The sequence below is a fragment of the Myotis daubentonii genome, chromosome 12 (genome assembly GCF_963259705.1).
Source record: "Myotis daubentonii chromosome 12, mMyoDau2.1, whole genome shotgun sequence".
Taxonomy (NCBI): Eukaryota; Metazoa; Chordata; class Mammalia; order Chiroptera; family Vespertilionidae; genus Myotis; species Myotis daubentonii.
Window position 1 is genome coordinate 48915320 of NC_081851.1, and position 18586 is coordinate 48933905.

Below are 18586 nucleotides of genomic sequence, written 5' to 3' on the forward strand. Positions count from 1 at the left end.
AAAAGCATTATGCTAAGCAGAATAAGCCAGTCAAAGAAAGATAAATATCATATGATCTCACTCATAAGTGGGATCTAATGAACAACATAAACTGATGAACAAAAATAGATCCAGAGACAAGGTAACACTGGACAGACCGTCTGACCTCAGAGAGAAGGTGGGGGGGAGGGGGTTGGAGGTCAACCAAAGGACTTGTATGCATGGATATTAGCATAACTAATGGACACAGACACCACACCGGGGAGGTGGGGGCTTGTCCTAGGGGGTGGGAGTGGCTGGGAGGGAGGTCAATCAGGGAAAAGGGAGACATATGTAATACTTTAAACAATTTTTAGAAAAGGAAATAAAAGAAAATCTGACAGATCTTTTTACTGTACAAAATCAAATATCTAATTTTAAAAAATTTTGGAGATTATTAATGACTAGGAAAACAAACATTCATATTTTGTTAGTAAAAATCTTCAGTACTATTAGCAAAATTGCATATAGTCAAGTATAAGGTTCAGGCATGAAGCTCCTCTGAGTTTGCCACGTATCATGTGGATTGCAACCAAATTGACAATGTCTGGGCAACCCACTGCATACTCCAAAGATAAGGAGAGAGGCTTCCACCTGATAGCCTGGGTCTACCATCTTTCCCACGGCAGGGAAGGAAAAGGAGCTGTTCCTCTCCCTCCCACCCTCTGCCTCCAGCTCTGGGTCAAAGTTCTTAATACCTCCAGTTTATACATTGTCTCATTCATGAAATTGTATTTGGCTGTTTGCTTTTTAGAGGACATGACTGCCTTGGAAGCAAACTATTAATCTGATTTTAGAGTGTAGGCTTCAGAGATAACTGCAATCTGTGTGGTATGATTTGAAGAAGCCAGGAAAAAAAAAATGGTTTCCCCTCCAGATTCCTGAAATTCCACATTAGAATGAAAGGTGAGAGTGCAATGCCCAACTTGGAATGACCAGGACTGGGGACTCTCCCACAACTGAACCAGTGGAGAGAAGAAAGGCAGTAGGTGAGAAAAGGGGCCCATAAAAAAAAGGTTTGAGAAAACAAAATCAAACTCCACCTTCACATTTTTGTTAGCGTGAGTTCTACTTGGCCTATTCCCAACACCTGGAACATAACAGGTCACAAATATTTGTTGAATGAATGAATTAACTCTTTCCTAGGTTTGAGAAAGCAGACCCTCCCCCACTCCCCAAAACAAACAAACAAAAAAAGCATCTGAAAGAAACGACAAAAGAATCAGTTCTATGAATGGGATTAATTTACTCTCCTAGAATTCACTGGGGAATTGGGGGAGGGGGGAAATTAAGCAATTTTCCGGGACCCTCAGAAGCTCTCCTCCAGAGAGTATCCCCCTCCACAGGCACCAGAAATTGCCCCGAGGCTGGAGCATCACAAAGGCTGATGCAAACCCCATATGCCAATAGTGCCATCTTCGACCTGGGGTTGCGGCCCGTGAGAGCTGGGGAGGAGGGATAGGTGGGGTGCTGGAGAGAGCCCTGGGCCAGGGGGTGCGGATCCAGCCCCGCAGCGCGCTCTCCCGCTCGGCTTGCAGTGCTAGGCTCAGCCCAAGCGCCTCCCTCAGCTCTCTCCTCCGCCCTCCTTCGCCCTCCCCCTTTCCCTCCCTTTCTCCTCCTCCTCCTCCTGCGGCTGCAGCCACTGCCAGAACTCGCCAGTTCAGACCCACGGGGCTGCCCTCCCCTGCACTCTCCCCTCGCTGCCCGGGTCCGGAGCGCTGCGCTGCCGCGCAGGTAGGAGCCCCCCGACGCGGGGGTCACACCATTGCGCCTAGAGCCCGCAGGGCTGCGCGCCGGCGAGTAAGTGGGGTAACCTGAGGGGTGCAGTGTACCCGAGAACTGACCCAGACTTTGCAGGATCTCTCAGGCAGAAAGGGAGGTGGAGGTGTGCGGTCTGGGAATGCGATTTGTCAGCATGTGCCAGTAGCAGGGTGACATCTGTTTGCATGGGCATGTGTGTGCGCGCCAACAGTCATCAGACAGGGCTTTGCCCCTAAACGAGATTTTGAGATTTTCAGGGGCTAATGTGCGAGATTTAAGACGCACCTGGATTCCACAGGCGCTGGTAAAAACTGGAGCGCTGAGCAGCTCCAGGGATTGCCGCCTGTTAGCCTACTGTTGAGAAAAGGGACCTCACTTCACTGGGGGCGCCAGGCCCACCACCCCGAAACTCGGGCTTCGGTGTGGTCCCCCGGTTCAGGCCTTAGGCAGCCCCAGTCCTGAAGGTAGCGTGTCGGGGACCGAGAAACTAGCGAGGCACAAGGGAAGCAGGCGCTCCTCCGCACAACCTGGCGCTTTTAAACAAAGCCGCGCGCAGAGAACGGCGTGGAAATATATATCACTTTTGAGAGTTGGTGCTGGGGGACGTGAGAAGGAGCTCTTGAGGGGCAGGTATTCTGGAACTGGGAAGAGATTGCCAGGTTTTGTTGTGGTGTTTTGTTTAGTTTTAAGTGTGAGGCCAAGGTAATTCATATTGGTTCGCAGGTATTTCTCCTTAGCTGTGCAAAGAACTTCACTAGCTGGAGGTGAACTTATAGGGAAAAGCCTTAACGTTCAAGGGGATAGGAGATTTGCTGTCCCACCTTCACTCTTGCTAATAAGTAATTAAATAAATAAATACCACCTCTTCTGAAATTAATTACCTCAATTCTTTTCCTTCTGCCTCATTCTGGAGCCTGTTGTGTAGGTGCAGTATGAAAGGTACGCTGTGTGTCCTTTGTATATGTTTAGCACAGCCGGATGGAGTGAAGTGAAATGTAACTCTGCAGCCCTGTTACAGACTTTGGTGCCTCCTTTGGCCACTGGAAGGTTGAGGAGGGGGTGGGGAGTTGAGAAAGTAGATTGAAGTTGGGTATCATGGAGCCTCTGCTTTTCCCCCCCGCCCTCCTTTCTTGCTTGCTACCTCACAGCTAAAGTTTTGTTATTTGCCCCGCAACTGATACTAAGCATCCCTTTGTCCTGTGTTTTCTTTGAGATTCACGATGTTGAAAGCCCTTTTCCTAACTATGCTGACTCTGGCGCTGGTCAAGTCACAGGACACTGAGGAAACCATCACATACACGGTAAGGGGTGATGGAATTTGAGATAAGTGCTGTTCAGCGGGATTCTGTGACACAAGGGAGACTTTATCCACTCTTGCCAGTGTATGTGGGCTGCACTCGCAGAGGGTAATAAACAATGCCTTTGCATGGTGCACGTTTGATTCCTAGTAAATTGCAGGTGGTCCTTTCTAAAGTTCATTTAGATTACCAATTGAGATAGGGACTAAAATGTAATTAATGATCTGTGTAAGGAGAGAGAGAGAGAGAGAGAGAGAGAGAGAGAGAGAGAGAGAGAGAGAAGAGAGAGAGAAGAGAGAGAGAGAGAGAACCATTTTAAAATGAAAACCAAAACCAAAGTAAGCTACATGTTTCCAACACATTCAATAAATTAATGGGTATCAGGAATTGGAAAACCAGGATTCCTACATACATGCAGATGAAACCAAAACTGGTAGAGAAAGACTTTAGTCAAAATCAGTAAACATCAGAAAAGCACTTTGCCTCATTTATACATGTGACTTATGTTCTCAGGTAAGTGGCCTTTTTTGACTTTATAAAGGCTAATATTCATTTATAGTATAACTGATAACTCCATATAAATGCCCTTGCGATAAACTATATGTGTTACCAGGATGTGGAATTTGCTCAAGTGGTTTTGAAATGCATTGTGTGAAATTTGATTTTGCATTTTCTAATTAGAATATCTGATATTTCCAGATAATATCTGATTAATTAGTTAAGTGCATGGGTATGCATAACTAATGTTTACTAAAATATTGAAAATATCATCTGACCTCTCCCACTGCCAGGAGTGGATGTGGTGAGGACAGAGGGTGGTACTTACCTCACTTCTGGTGAGTTTGCACCTCTGTTTTGTGTTCTTTACTCTTTAATCAGTGTTGTGAAGCAAATGACATTTGTCCTGAATCAGAATATGAAAAACACATTTTTTTTTTACTTGTTTCCAATTTAAAATTAAGTAATCCTACTTAGAAAAAAATGTGAAATTCGCCCTGACTGGTTTGGCTCAGTGGGTAGAGCGTCAGCCTGCGGACTCAAGGGTCCCAGGTTCGATACCAGTCAAGGGCATGTACCTTGGCTGCAGACACGTCCCCAGTGGGGAGTGTGCAGGAGGCAGCTGATAGATGTTTCTCTCTCATCGATGTTTCTAAATATCTATCCCTCTCCCTTCCTCTCTCTAAAAAATCAATAAAATATATTTTTTTAAAAAATGTGAAATTTTTTTAAAATAAAATTCTTAAAAGTGAGCTAATCTCAATTACTGATAATAAACATTATATCACTTTTTTGGTACCATATTATCCCTAGAATGATAGTATTCATCTGGCAAATGTTCCTTGTTGTTGTTCAAATCAACTATCAATCAAAATAGGGTTTAATATAAATATTTTGTTAACCTAATGGTAAATGTAATTGCTTCCTCTGCTGAAGATAAATAAAGCAAGAGAAATGAATACATGTGTTGTTTATCTTCTACTGAAAATGTTTTGTTATGCAGGCTAAATTAAACCTTAGTTTAAGTTAGGGAGCTAATGTTAAATTAGCTACCCACTTTCATATTCATCTAATAAAAGATTTTATAGCTTTTATAATTTCTTGTTTCATACTCCCTCCCCTTTGCTAATCACTAAATCTTATTCATCTTTAGCAGAGAAAGTTCCCTGTGGATTAAATACAATTGTTTTAAGATTACACACTAGGGTTCACTATTATGACAACAGATTTCCCAGATATGTCATCCTTTTTGTGCTAAGATTAGATCTATTCTCATTATTTACTTGTGTATGCCTAATGATTAGTGGTTGAAGAATAAGATGTAACTATTTTTAAGTATCCCACAGTGGAGACATTATCTCGTTTCATTCTCACAGCAAAGTATAAGGTAAGTGGCATCATCTTCCCTCTGCTGGGAGTAGAACTGAAGGTCTGGGAGAGTATCTCACTTGCTTAAGGCTACAAAGCCAGCAAGTGGTTAGCTCAATTTACTCTAGGCTTGTATAATAGTAGATCCATATTAAAGGTACTGGAACGAAATACCTATAACAAACTGAAGTTTTTCTATTAACATGCAGATTATTTAAGTGAACTGCCATTTTTCGTGGCTTGAAAGAGGTACTTTTCAGAAGGATGGGTGCATATCCATAAGATAGCATTCCCCCTCCATATTAAAGATAGTGTGCATTCAGTTAGTTACTCACCAAGTATCTGCTATGTGCATAGCAGTTCTCATTACTATCAAAAGAATTTAAGTTTATTTGTTTACTAAGAAAATCAGACCTTAACCTCAGGGATTTTACCCTGGGAAGATACTGTTAAAAACCACAAAGTTCCTAAGCAAGTACAAATAATATTTTTATACAGGTTATACAAGTTGCTAAAGCAATAGAAAAGCAAGGAGGTAATTAATTTCAGTGGTGGAATATTGGAGGAGATAGAACTCTGTGCTGGTTCTTGAAGGAAGTAATGACTTTGGATTAATCCAAAAAGGCTGAAGAGGCACTTGAATCAGGAAAAAAAGAAATTGGCATAATCAAAGTCTAGAAGTGTAAACAACCGAGACAATTCCAAGAGGTGACAAGGTCAGATGGGCTGGAGCTGGGTAGTAGGGAGAAACTGGAGATGATAATAATGAGAGATGAGAGATCTGCAGGCCACTGTGATCTCTTAGATCAGTGGTTCTCAACCTCCCTAATGCTGCGACCCTTTAATACAGTTCTTCATGTTGTGGTGACCCCCAACCATAAAATTATTTTCGTTGCTACTTCATAACTGTAATTTTGCTACTGTTATGAATCGTAATGTAAATATCTGATATGCAGGATGTATTTTCATTGTTACAAATTGAACATAATTAAAGCATAGTGATTAATCACAAAAACAATATGTAATTATATATGTGTTTTCCAGTGGTCTTAGGCGATCCCTGTGAAAGGGTCGTTCGACCCCCAAAGGGGTCGCAACCCACAGGTTGAGAACCGTTATCTTAGATGGAGTAACAACATAACCAAGAGAACACGAAAGATTGCCAGGGAGGCTGTTGTGCACCATGTAGTGATATGGAGACCTGTTAAGGAGCCTTGCCTGCTCATGAGGCCAGGAAGGCTTATACTAATTGGTAGATATAGAAATGGACACAAAGTCAACAGAACTTGAAGGAAAATAATTTGAAAAGTCAATACTGATGTCAAAATTGTAATCCTGACTCCCAAGAATGGTGGTAGTGCCTTTCTTGAACAATGTTTGGGAAACTTGGAAAAATTAGTTTGGGAGATAAAGTAAATTTAGTTGTTCCCCGCTAAGTTTCAGATATCAGTAAAATATCTACACTGACCTCTCTGTCTCCATTCAGCTATTTACTTGCCAAGCATCTGTTGTGTGCATAAGCAACTCTCAGCTCTATTAAAATAATTTATTTTTTTGTTTACTATACTTGTTCTCAGTATTTCCTGACGCATATTTCTTTTCTCAAGAAATAGCCTCTGCTAAGTGAAATAAGCTGGTCAGAGAAAGACAGATACCATATGATTTCACTTATATGTGGAATCTGATGAACAAAATAAACTAACAAACAAAATAGAAACAAATTCAGAGATACATAGAACAGACTGGCAGCTGTTAGAGGGGAGGAGGTGGAGGAGAGGGGAGAAAAGGTGAAGGGATTAAGCAAAAAGCAAAAAAACTCATAGGCAGACAACAGTATGGTGACTACCGGAGGAAAACGGAGGTAGAGGGAGGTAATAGAGGGTAAAGGAGGAATAAACCGCGTTAGAAGGAGACTTGACTTGAGGTGGTGAACACACAGTACAATATACAATGTATAGATGATGTATTATAGAATTGTACACATAAAACCGATATAATTTTTAACTAATATCACCCCCAATAAATTCAATAGAAAGTAAAATAACATAGAAGTAGCACCTAGATTATCTGTATCAGAATCATATGGGATGCTTGTTAGGAACTCAGATTCCAGGCCTCCTACCAGAATCCGATCTTTTGGGTGGAACCAGCACCTTGGTGATTCTTAACCATAATACAGTGTGAGATTCACTGACCTTCAGTAAGAATTCAGTTCCTGTCTGTCCCAAAGAAAGGTTTCCCAGATTTGGCCCTGTCTACCACTCTAACCTTATACCTACCCACCCAAGACTACTTGCAGTTCCATCCCCTCTTTAACAACTTTACTCTTCTAAGTCCCCATTCACTTGTGGCCTCCCTCACAGAGCCTTTCCTTCCTCCTGTTTTGCCCACCATATCCCTGGGCAAAGTCCACAACTCCTACCTACATGTATACTTGTGTCATGGCACCTAACATCTTGTTCCAATTTGTCTACCTGTCTGTCTCCTCTTCTGGCCCATGAATTGCTTGAGGGCAGGGAAAAGGGCTTCATGATCTTTGCATTCCCAGGGACTAGAATGGTGTGAGAAGGTACTTGATAGATGGTTCAGTAAGTGAACCAGAGGACCTGTGGGAATTGAAACTAGGAGGCAGGCCAGGGGGTGAGAGGGAGGCTCTGAACCCAGCTGAATGGGAATGATAAGGAAAGCCAGGTGCTGGAATGCTTTGGAGAGAGAAAGAAGAGAAGAGTCAAGGGTTGAAAAAAAAGAACTCAGTTGGATTTTTTTTTTTTGGGGGGGGGGGGTGGGGGGGGGAGGATAAAATGTACAATGTGGAAGAAGAAGCAAATAAAGCAAAAAAGACCAGAGCAGTCAGAGAGACTGGAAATTAGTATCAAGACAGGGAAGAATTCCAAGATGGTCATGGGTGATTATATCAAACACAACAGTAGAGTTGAGGCAGCTGATGATTGGGAAGGGAGGCCTCAAGCAGGACAATGCATAGATTTGTCTTTAAAAAAAAAAAAAAAGAAAGAAAGAAAGAAAGAAAAGAAAAGCTAGAGAATGTTAAACTACCCATCTCATCATCTATCTAGGAAGCTAGTGCAAAGATTGTTGCCATAAGAATGACACTTTTAGAGTGACTTCCTAGGGACTGGATACACCAACTAACTGTCTCCTGGCCCCATCTTGATGTTTTCTTCACAGCAATGCACAGATGGATATGAGTGGGATCCTGTAAGACAGCAATGCAAAGGTGAGCCAACTTCAAAGACTTCCCATCTGAACATAGCTTTCTGTGTCACTCTTCATCTTATGCCACTCTTCCTGTACTGTTTGTATTATACCAAAAAATAGATGAGCATATATGTACATGCTCAGTTTTCCCCCTACGAAGATTCCTGACTTATTTTTTTATTCACCACAGATATTGATGAATGTGACATTGTCCCAGATGCCTGCAAAGGTGGAATGAAATGTGTCAACCACTATGGAGGATACCTCTGCCTTCCTAAAACAGCCCAGATTATTGTCAATAATGAACAGCCTCAGCAAGAAACACCAGCAGCCGAAACTGTGGGTGCAGCTGCAAATGCAGTTGCAACCTCGGGTGCAGCTGGGGGTGTAGCAGCCAGTGGCATGGCATCCAGTGGAGTGGTGCCTGGGACTGGTTATGTCGCCAGTGCTGCTGCAGTTGCAGGTCCAGAAGTGCAGACTGGCCGAAATAACTTTGTTATCCGACGGAACCCAGCTGACCCTCAGCGCATTCCCACCAACCCTTCTCACAGGATCCAGTGTGCAACAGGCTATGAGCAGAGTGAGCATAACATCTGCCAAGGTAAGCGTGACTTCTTTTACTAACAAATAGGTTCTTGCCCAAGTGCACCACGTGGTGAAAATAACAACTCACACATTTTTGACAGCTTCTCACATGTGCCAGACATTGTGCTAAATGCTTTGCCTGCGATAATCCTAAAAGGTAGTTGCTTCCTGCATAGTCGTCATTTTACAAATGAGGACTCAGAGAGGTCACCAGTGGTTCTCAACTTTAGCTGCACATATTTAGAGTCACTTGGGAGCCTTTAAAACTCCTCTATGTTCAAGTCACACCCCAGCCCAATTCAATAACAATCTCAGGCATCAGCACTTTTTAAAGCTCCTCAGGTGGTTCCAGAATGCAGTCAAGTTTGAAAACCCAGGGTCACACAGATGGTGAGTGCAGAGCCAGCCTTAAGACCCGGCAGACAGGGCCAGAGTTACAGCTGTCAGAAGGAGCAGTCAGGTTATCCATGGGAATTTGACATTGTTCTGCCAAGCTACTCCATACTAGTAAATATCCCCCTATGGGTTCTCAAGTTTTCTTTTCATTGAACTTACCACTGACATTTTTTCCATATTATGGGATAAAGAAATGGGGCTCCTGCTTCTCAGTACCATTTCCCCCACTCATACTCACATGTCTTTTAAAGCTCTCATTTGAACATATTTCGCATATGAAATGGCACCATCTATCTGTGTTTTTCTGTTTATTGTCACAAAGAGTACACATCACTGTGTATTCTAGAAATAGCTGTAGACTCATGCTAGCAAAGCAATAAGAATCTTGGGCTTTGAAGATACATAGGAGGATAGTAGCTAACTGGACTATGCTAAGGGATTGTTTCCCTCTTCCTACCTGACAAACCCTTTCAGCTCTGCTTGATGTGGAGATTGTGTTACTGAGCTAGGCCACAGGAGTCCCAGACTCCTTTTTCATTGCAGGGCTAACTGAGTAGACCTCCTATTACACCATAAATGCCAGGGACACATTGGTCAATGGAAAGGGCCAGGAGTTCTTACCTTCTACCTACTCACGAGTGAGGAAGAGAGCACCTTCCTCCCTCAACACTGAGGAGTTCAATTGGGATCACCTAGCTGCTGCATTAAGTGAAAAAAGCATCTTCTGGTCTCCTGGGATGCTGTCCCTCATTCACCAGTGTTGAGTTTTATCTCTTATATAAGAGGTAGTAGATTTTAAATGGAAATCTATCATGTTCTGACTTTTATTATTTTACTAGGGGCCCAGTGCACAAATTTGTGCACCTTGAAAGGAACTGTGGGCCGTGAGGCTGCAGTGGGCACAGGGGCAGGTCTCGGCCCATCCTCTGTGCCCCTGCCCAGCCCCTCCCACCTCAGCCCCCGGTCCCCTGTCTGCCGGCAGCCCCATTCCCACCGCCTTCACTCCCACATGCTGACAGTGCCGGCCCTGCTCGCACCTGCTGAGGGTGCAGAGCAATTGGGGCCAGCACCAGCAGTGGGTGTGAGCGGCGGCTCCGGCACTGGAAGCAGGTGCAAGTGGGGCTGTCACTGGCAGCAGGTGCGAGCAGTGGCTGCTGGCCCCTATTGCCCCTCAGGAGCAGGGGGAGGTGGAAAAGCCTTGAGGGGTGATCGGGGGTGTAGCTGCCGCTCGCACCTGCTGATGGCGCTGAGCAATCAGGGCCGGCGCCAGGTGCTGGCAGCGGGTGCAAGTGGGGCTGGCGCCGGCAGCAGGTGCGAGTGCCGGGCAGGACCGCAGCATGCAGTAACAAAGAATTTTCAGTAACCACCAGAGGCTTGCCCCAATGACAGTGACCAGCACCCTGCCTTGGTCTGGCGCCCTCACTCACCTGCTCCACCATCCCACTGCAGCCGATGCCTGCCATGTTCCGCCCTCTGCCACCTGCTGCTGACGCCCGTCATGTTCCACACTCCCCCCTGGTGGTCAACGCACATCATAGCAACCAGTTGTTCTGTTGTTCGATTGTTCCACCATTCGTTCTATTTGCATGTTAGGGTTTTATATATATATAGATATTTTGTGTTCAAGTTTTAAGTACCCCACAACAAGAGCTGTGATGGTGTCACTTTCCAGAGAGCCCATCATATGAACATCTGTTTTGTGTTACTGTCATGAGTCAGAATTCCAATATTGATGATGAATGCCTCAGCATCTGCTTAATATTCTGATATTTAGTTTAGGATTTTGTCAAGGAGATAACCTCATGAGGTTATGTGTGTGTGTGTGTGTGTGTGTGTGTGTGTTAGTGAATATTGATTTAAAAAATACCTGCATCTATTTAAGATACCAATTTTACTTGTTATTGAAATATATAATTATATTAGAAGGTTTGGTGATATTTTTCCTAAAACTGAAATGTTTTTCTGAAATATTTTAAGTATGACTTTTATATGCTGAATTATTTTTTATACTTCAGATGTATATTTCACTGGTACTTAGGAGAAAAAAACACTCAAATAAATGAAGGGTTATTTCCTAAAGTAGTTTATAGTCCATCATTGATAATTGTGGTTGAATTCAAAAATGATACCTATAACCAAATGAATAAGTTCTAGAATAAAATATATTCAGAACTTACAACATTCATTGGTTACAGTAGAAACTGTATAGTAATATGTGAATAATAAAAATGAGATCTTCTCTTTAAAAAAATCGAGCCTAATCCAACCAGTGTGGCTCAGTGGTTGAGCATCAACCCATGAACCAGGAGGTCACGGTTCGATTCTGGGTCAGGGCACATGCCCAGGTTGCAGGCTCAATCCCCAGTGTGGGGCATGCAGGAGGCAGCCATTAAATGATTCTCTCTCATCATTGATGTTTCTATCTCTCTTTCCCTCTCCCTTCCTCTCTGAAATTAATGAAAACATATTTTTTTTAAAAAAAGATTTAGGCTATCTTACAAAGAAGTTACTTTTCACATATTAAAACAGTTATAATTCTTACTTCTTTGGGAAATTTGTATAGTAATAAGCTAAAATTAGTAAATGCCTTTCTTATGGTAGATGCTATATACTTATTGGTTGTACACAGGGTATTTCCCAAACTATTCTGCATAATTCAACCAATTTCTACAACTTGGGATTGAGGGGGTAGGGAAGATCTGTATAATTAGAAGCAGGGTTAAAAGGTTTTTGGCTGACTTACGACTTAAGTTGGATTTTCCAACCTCACAGATTTTAAAAAGTGACCACAAATGTGGATTTACTTAATTGTTGATAAAAGGGGGTTATTTCATATGATAACAACAGGATAATCTGTCTAGGGAATCTGACTAACAAGTCGAGTCACACTTATGCTCATTTATTATTGAGCTAATCAAACATGCAGTCCAGCTTCTTCTAATTGCCTACAGATGTATGACATTCTCATTTCAGGCCAGCAACACAAAATAATGTTTTATAACCGATGTGAAATAGTGGGGATCTCTGCTTAAAACAATAATGTGGACCTCTATTACAGACATCATTGTGGAGTTTGAGGAGCCTTCTGTTTTAATAAAGATCTCCACTCCCTTATAAATGATGCATACTTATGTCCAGTAATCCAAATGCATTTACCATGGTTACTATATTAGAATAAATGAATGCCTCCAGATGAGTCATATTTGTATTAAAATTATTTCTTTTTTCCACATATTTTTTTCAACAGGTACAATTTATCATTACATAACTTAAAGCTGAGGACATCTTTATGTAATGGCTGAAATCTGTACTGTTTCAGCATTAAAGTCAATTGTGCCTTTGAATGCACTATTACCAATCATAGGTGACACCTAATAATTTAAATAGCACCAGATATTTTTAAATACATTCTATTTTATAAATATATATTTAACCAGCTGTCTATGTTTTAATATTTTGTGAAAACACGTTCCTTTTATTCCTTTTCTTAAAATTTTCCAGAGTTTTTAAATTTTGTGCAAAAACAAGGGGTTTAAAATGCAACATAACATCAAAATATCAATTCATATGAACAGGTTTTTTTCATGTAATTTTTGTCAATTAATGATAATGCTGGGGGAGCTATTCCAATTTCAAATGACAGGTGGCAGCTCTATAATTACATGAAGATCATGTCATTGTTACATACCTGGAGTCTTGGATAAGTAAAGTTTTATAAATTAATAGTTACTCCATGTGCTATCATCTGCCTCAAAAACAACAGATATTCATCTCCTCCAAAAGAGAGTTGGACCTTTGATGACTAACTTTATGTTTCTACATCTTAAGTGCATAGTCTCTATGTAATCTTCCTCAAAGGAGATGGAGTTAGAAATCACTAGTTCAAGTTGAGAAAGGATTTTTAATCACATACAACTTTCTAAGAGTCCCATTCTTGTAGGGGGGAAAAAAGCATTTGGGAACTGACAAGAGAAGACATCGATTGCCCAATTTGAAGGAATTTGTTTACATAATTGAACTTTTGAAAAATTAAACATAGGCTATTTTGTATAACTAGTAATTAATCGACTACTAAACTTATTGAGGATTTATAGGTATCATTACTAACCTGCTAAAGAAACTGCTCCATCAAAAACTGAACTTGCCCAGCCAGTGTCACTCAGTGGTTGAGCGTCAGCCTATGAACCAGGAGCTCACAGTTTGATTCCCAGTCAGGGCAACATGCCTGGGTTGCAGTCTTGACCCCCAGTGGGTGGTGTGCAGGAGGCAGCTGATCAATGATTCTCTTTCATCACTGATCTTTCCTCTTCCTTCTTCTCTGAAATCAATAAAAAAATTTTTTTTTTTTTAAAAAAAAGAACTTACTACAAATGCTTAATGAAGCTGATTATGAACCAAATCCAGAATGCAGTTCCCGGCTTGTATTATATAAGGCGAAAACATATCGTAGAATTTCCAACCATCCCTGTCTACCTGAGACTGTTCTGTTTTGAAAACTGAGAGCCCCACAACCCTGGAAATGCCTCAGTCCTGGGCAAATGGATGGCTGATCACCCCAGCACACCCCCAATAATCAAATCTCCTATACTTCACAGACAAGAGTGAGAAAGTCCCAATATTACAGCCTTTTTTGTTTAGGTTAAGGTATTGTTTGTCCAATGGGACTGTTTTTTTAAGTTTGTTTTAAACTTTCAAAAACTAAACCTCATTTATTTTTATGCTGGACAGAGCCTTTCTTTTCCCACTTGCCAATCTATCCATGAGCTGTTTCCACATTGTTCTAGATCACATGTGTAGGATACCTAGACATCAGTACCTACATACTTAGGTACATGTCATACAGCAGTTAGCTCATCTTACCGCATTACTGCAGGGAAAAATTTTATCACACAATTAAATACCATGCTTCAATTAATTTTCCCCCAAATGTTTACTTTTAAAAATTTTAACTATGTTTTCAATTATTTTATTTTGTTTTTATCTTTATCATCTAAGACACAGAAGCAATTAAAAACCTAAGAAGGAAAAAAAATGCCTTTTGGAACAAAAATTATACTCATGGTTAAAAAACTACCTCTTGGGGACCATCTATTATCTTCCACACATTTCTTCATAAAACAGAAGGATAACTAAAATACTATTTTGAAAAAAAAGTTATTCTCTATACATCCACTTTAAAAAAGAGAAACTTGAACTAACATATACAGATTCTCAGATGCTAGGAACATCTTTTTCATACTTCTTTCATTTGAAACTTCAATGATCTCATATCCAGAAGAGGATTTGTAAATTATAGTGCAACCAATTGGCTCAGCATACCTTGCATTGTCATTGCCAAACAACTTCCAAATGCTACCCTTTTGTTGATCCTCACTAATGTCATTAGAATCTCTGGTTGCTTTTGTTAGTTTGTGAGGAAATGTTTAATTTCTGTTACATATAATTACGCAGTCTCCTCCCAAAGAGCTTTGATCTCAGAAAATAGATATTTTGCAAAAGGAACACTATAATCAAGTCAATTATGATATTAACAGAAAATAAATACTTCAAGCAGAAAGTAAAATGGGTATTTAGCCTGCTTACAGTTCTTTGTTGTTTTTAGTTGTTAATTACCTTTGAGTACCTGAAAATTCTCTAAAGCCCATCAACAGATAGGAGTTAAGTTTATAGGGAAAGCTTGATTCCTTTTTAAATAAGCTGATGCAGTGTAATAGAAATGATTGATTTCCTCCTGAAAAATCTAGCAATGTTTCATAACTTACCAAATATTGTAGTCATTGAATCTTTAATTAACTTAAGACTCATTTTTAATCTACATTTGTGAACACTATGTACAGGAATCTGATTCATGCAAGTCAGAAGGTATCCTTAAAATTCCTTCATAAAAAAATGAATGACAGTTATTTGAGATGGAAGAATGGGAGAGATCAATGTGATTACTCTTCCACGAAAGATTATTCCATATTACCACCTAACTCAATGATTCCCTAAGTGTGGTCTCAAGCTAGAAGCATCATCCAGTAACTTATAAATGCAAAAACTCCTGGGCCACATCAGACCTACTGAATCTGGTTAGGACTCTATCCCTAAACCAAGGACATAGTAAGTGCAATCTAGAGGAAAAGGCAAAGAAGGAAAACAAGATCTTAGACCTCTCTATAAAACCTGCAAATGTGAAATACTATAACTGCCCTTAAATTGTCAGTAGGTAAAATTCTAAGCTATGTTATGGGTATGGTAATATGATTGGTGTAAAGAGATACCCATCCCCTCCATAGGCAGACTGTTTATGCTCATGGCATAAACTTGTGAGATGAGGCAATGCTGTTTGGAGGTTCAGTTCATGAGTAACAAAAGAAGAGGTTGATTTTGACTGTGTTTAAAGCATTTTTTGGTTATCAAAATACCATCTGCACAGCTGACATCCCATTCTATTTAGACTCTATTGAATATCATCAGATACTAGAAGAATATTCACATAAGTATCTTTTCAACTTAAACTTAATCAAAGATTTACTTCCCACCAAAGACAAGAAGATTCTTGTTAAAATCAGTTAACACTTAATCTATGAAATGAATTCCCCCTCCTCATAGAAACAAAAAGAAGCAGATTAGAGTAGAATTGTAAGCCTGGGTGACTTCAGGAATGTGCACTGGTACTAGCTCATTCTTTCTTTCCCCACCAGAAAGTCTCCGACTCTCTTCTCTGAAATCAACAAGTTGCCCCATTTGTAAAGGTTGCCTTTGCACTTGTTGAATTACTGGCACAATTTTATTCTTTGAAACCAGAGTAAACAAAATTTGCCACAAATGCATTTGACTTTGCATGAATGTACAAATAAGTAATTCACGCCCCATCTGAAATTCATTAGCCTTCTTCATTTTCCAGGAGGTAACTGCAAATTGCGCACTCAAAAACAAAACTGATCAAGAAAACTGCGTTCAAATACTGGCACAAGAAAACAGCTATCATTGCAAGCATTTACCCACAATTGCAGGCTTTCAGCTTGAACCTAAATGATTTGTAAACATTTAATAAAGAAATGAAGAAATTACATGAAAGGAAGGCTGAGTGCTAGGATACTGGCAGCAGCATGGATGGCTTATTGCCATCAATATCATATGACCACAGATTAAAAGAAGGGAGACATAGTGAATCAATGTTATGTAAATGTGTACTAAATAGAGTAAAAATTTGAGATTGGGGCTAATTCAAATTCTAAAACTTGAACTACCTTTAAAATAATTGTACATCTGTACTAGTCAAGGGTAACCAGGCAATACTGCAAGTGAAGTTGATCAAACAGAATACAAAACCATTCAGTTAGTGTTCAATAAATTTGATCAAGTTTGAGAACCACTTTCTGTTGCAAGGCACTTTGATAGAATCACAGTAGAAAGAAGGAGTAGTCATAATCCTTATGGAACTTTGCATCATTGACCCATGAGTTAGCAAATAACAATAAAAGAAATGAACAGTTCAATAAAGCAAAGACATGGTACCTCACAAGAAGTACATGATAAATTGCCAAAAAAAGAGAAGTAAAATAGTGTGTGACATAGGTTGCCTTACAATTTGCTAAAATCCATATTTGGACAGGAAAAAAAAACCCACATATGTCCCCAGAAATGTGGTCAAGAGCAAAAGTCTGGTTCCTCCCTAGAATGGCCCATTTAGGAGAGGATGATAAGGGGAAATTGGAAGGTCTGATGAGGAAACTGAGGTCCAAATAGCAGAGGAAGTAACCATTGTGTAGCCAAGCAGAACAACACAAAGCAGCATTGTGTCCAAGTTCCGTATGTCTTAATAGTGGTTTCCCAGGAAAGTCCCCCAGAAGTAGTGTGCTGCTCATAGGAATGCTAACAAAGCAAGGGTGGGTAGGCGAGAGAGACCGAATCAGAAATTACACATGATACGGAGCCACTACACAGAAAACATCTATTACAAGTTCCATCTTCAGTAACTCCCCAACAAAACACTAGGGTGTTCCACCAGCTCTGTCTAAATATTTTCTCAAATTGTGTCCCATTTTACTTATTAATGAATAGGCACTAAGCAAATGTTTGGTGTGTATAGGTATATGTATGTGTGTTTGAATAAATGTATGGTTTTTATTCATTTTTTAATCTTCAGCCAAGGATATGTTTATGAATTTTAGAGAGAGAGGAAGGAAGAGAGAGAGACATAAATTGGTTGCCTATTACATGCTCTGACCAGTATGTACTCTGACCTAGGTATGTGCTTTGATTGGGAATCAAAACCTCCCAAGACCTTTTGGTGATACTGCAACCAACTGAGCCACTCAGCCAGAACATGAATAAATGAATGGTTTTTAATCATCAGAGAATGCAGGCTTAGAGTTCACTGTGAGTTCTAAAACTACCCTTGAAAATCAGCCATAGAGTACCATACGGATATAAAGTACATTTCCCAACTATATGTTTTCAAATTTCTCATTAATTTTGGAAGGCTTAGATATTGTTCCCACTTGAAGCTTAATCCATTTGAAAGAAGAAGCTATAAAGTCTATTTTTTTATGTCTTAAATTGTTAGGTTTTTTATAAACATTGGTGAATAAACAGGTTGCTGTTATTCCTAGAGCAAGACTAGTAATTGGAAATACTTAAAATCTGTTAACTCTCTGGCAAGCCATTTAATGAATCCCTGTGTCAAATATATCCTTCCTAAAATCTAATGGTGAATAATGATGATACAGTTGAATTGGGGAAAAGTTAATATTTATGATATTTGAAGCGAATAATCATAAGGCTGGTAAATATCTATGTGAGCTGTCTGATATTATGAAGAAATGCAGGACACTTAAAGCTCTACACAATAAGAGTAAGAAAGGAAGAAGGGATCAGAACAATCTATATTGGGCATTTCCCTCTATTGCAGGACAGAAATTATCCTTTCAAAATCTACTTTCAAATGCTAAAAGGTAGAATCCAGGAAAGTCACTTAGTTGGATGTAGGTGACTTAAAGAAGCTCAGTTCTTAGCTAGTCCCAAAGTAGGAAGAGCTGAATTGCTAGAGAAGGGAGAATGAAATCCTTAGACCCCAGGGGTCCGGGGAAAAGAAATCAGCTTACTGAAGACCCCTTGAGAACTGGTAACTAGCTTATACTTGAACTGTAGGGAATGGAACTAGAGAAAACCATTAAGAGCTAAGTGTATAGCTTTATGTATGCTCAGCTAAAGTGAGAATCATGACGGGAATTGGAACTACCTTTGTGCAAATATAGTTAAATCTCAAAAAGCTCCAGGGACTGTAGTGAAATAAGTTTTGCACTCTAAGGATCTGTGTGTGCTGCAAGGAATCTAATCCTACTTCTTTGAGTTCAGGTGTGAAACACAGTACAAAATGGGAAACAACCTCAGGGGTCCTCTTCAGTGTCCACCCTGGAGACCAGGTCTATCACAACCCATATTAGGGCACAAATTTT

General features: G+C 40.3%; 1 protein-coding gene and 1 long non-coding RNA gene across 3 annotated transcripts in view; one reads left to right on the forward strand and one right to left on the reverse strand.

Moving 5' to 3' along the window:
* The window catches only part of LOC132213349 (uncharacterized), a 345325-nt gene that overhangs the window by 120734 nt on the left and 206005 nt on the right, over positions 1 to 18586 (reverse strand). The gene's annotated exons all lie outside the window — the stretch shown is intronic.
* The window catches only part of EFEMP1 (EGF containing fibulin extracellular matrix protein 1), a 66188-nt gene continuing 49203 nt past the window's right edge, over positions 1602 to 18586 (forward strand). The window contains exons 1-4 of one of the 2 annotated variants that reach the window (XM_059659777.1): positions 1602 to 1752; positions 2993 to 3080; positions 8130 to 8178; positions 8350 to 8760. In XM_059659777.1, coding sequence (XP_059515760.1) covers positions 3000 to 3080; positions 8130 to 8178; positions 8350 to 8760 — 541 coding nt within the window. In that variant the 5' untranslated portion in view covers positions 1602 to 1752; positions 2993 to 2999. Of the gene's footprint in view, positions 1819 to 2992; positions 3081 to 8129; positions 8179 to 8349; positions 8761 to 18586 lie in introns of both variants that reach the window. The other variant, XM_059659776.1, reaches the window with a different exon arrangement.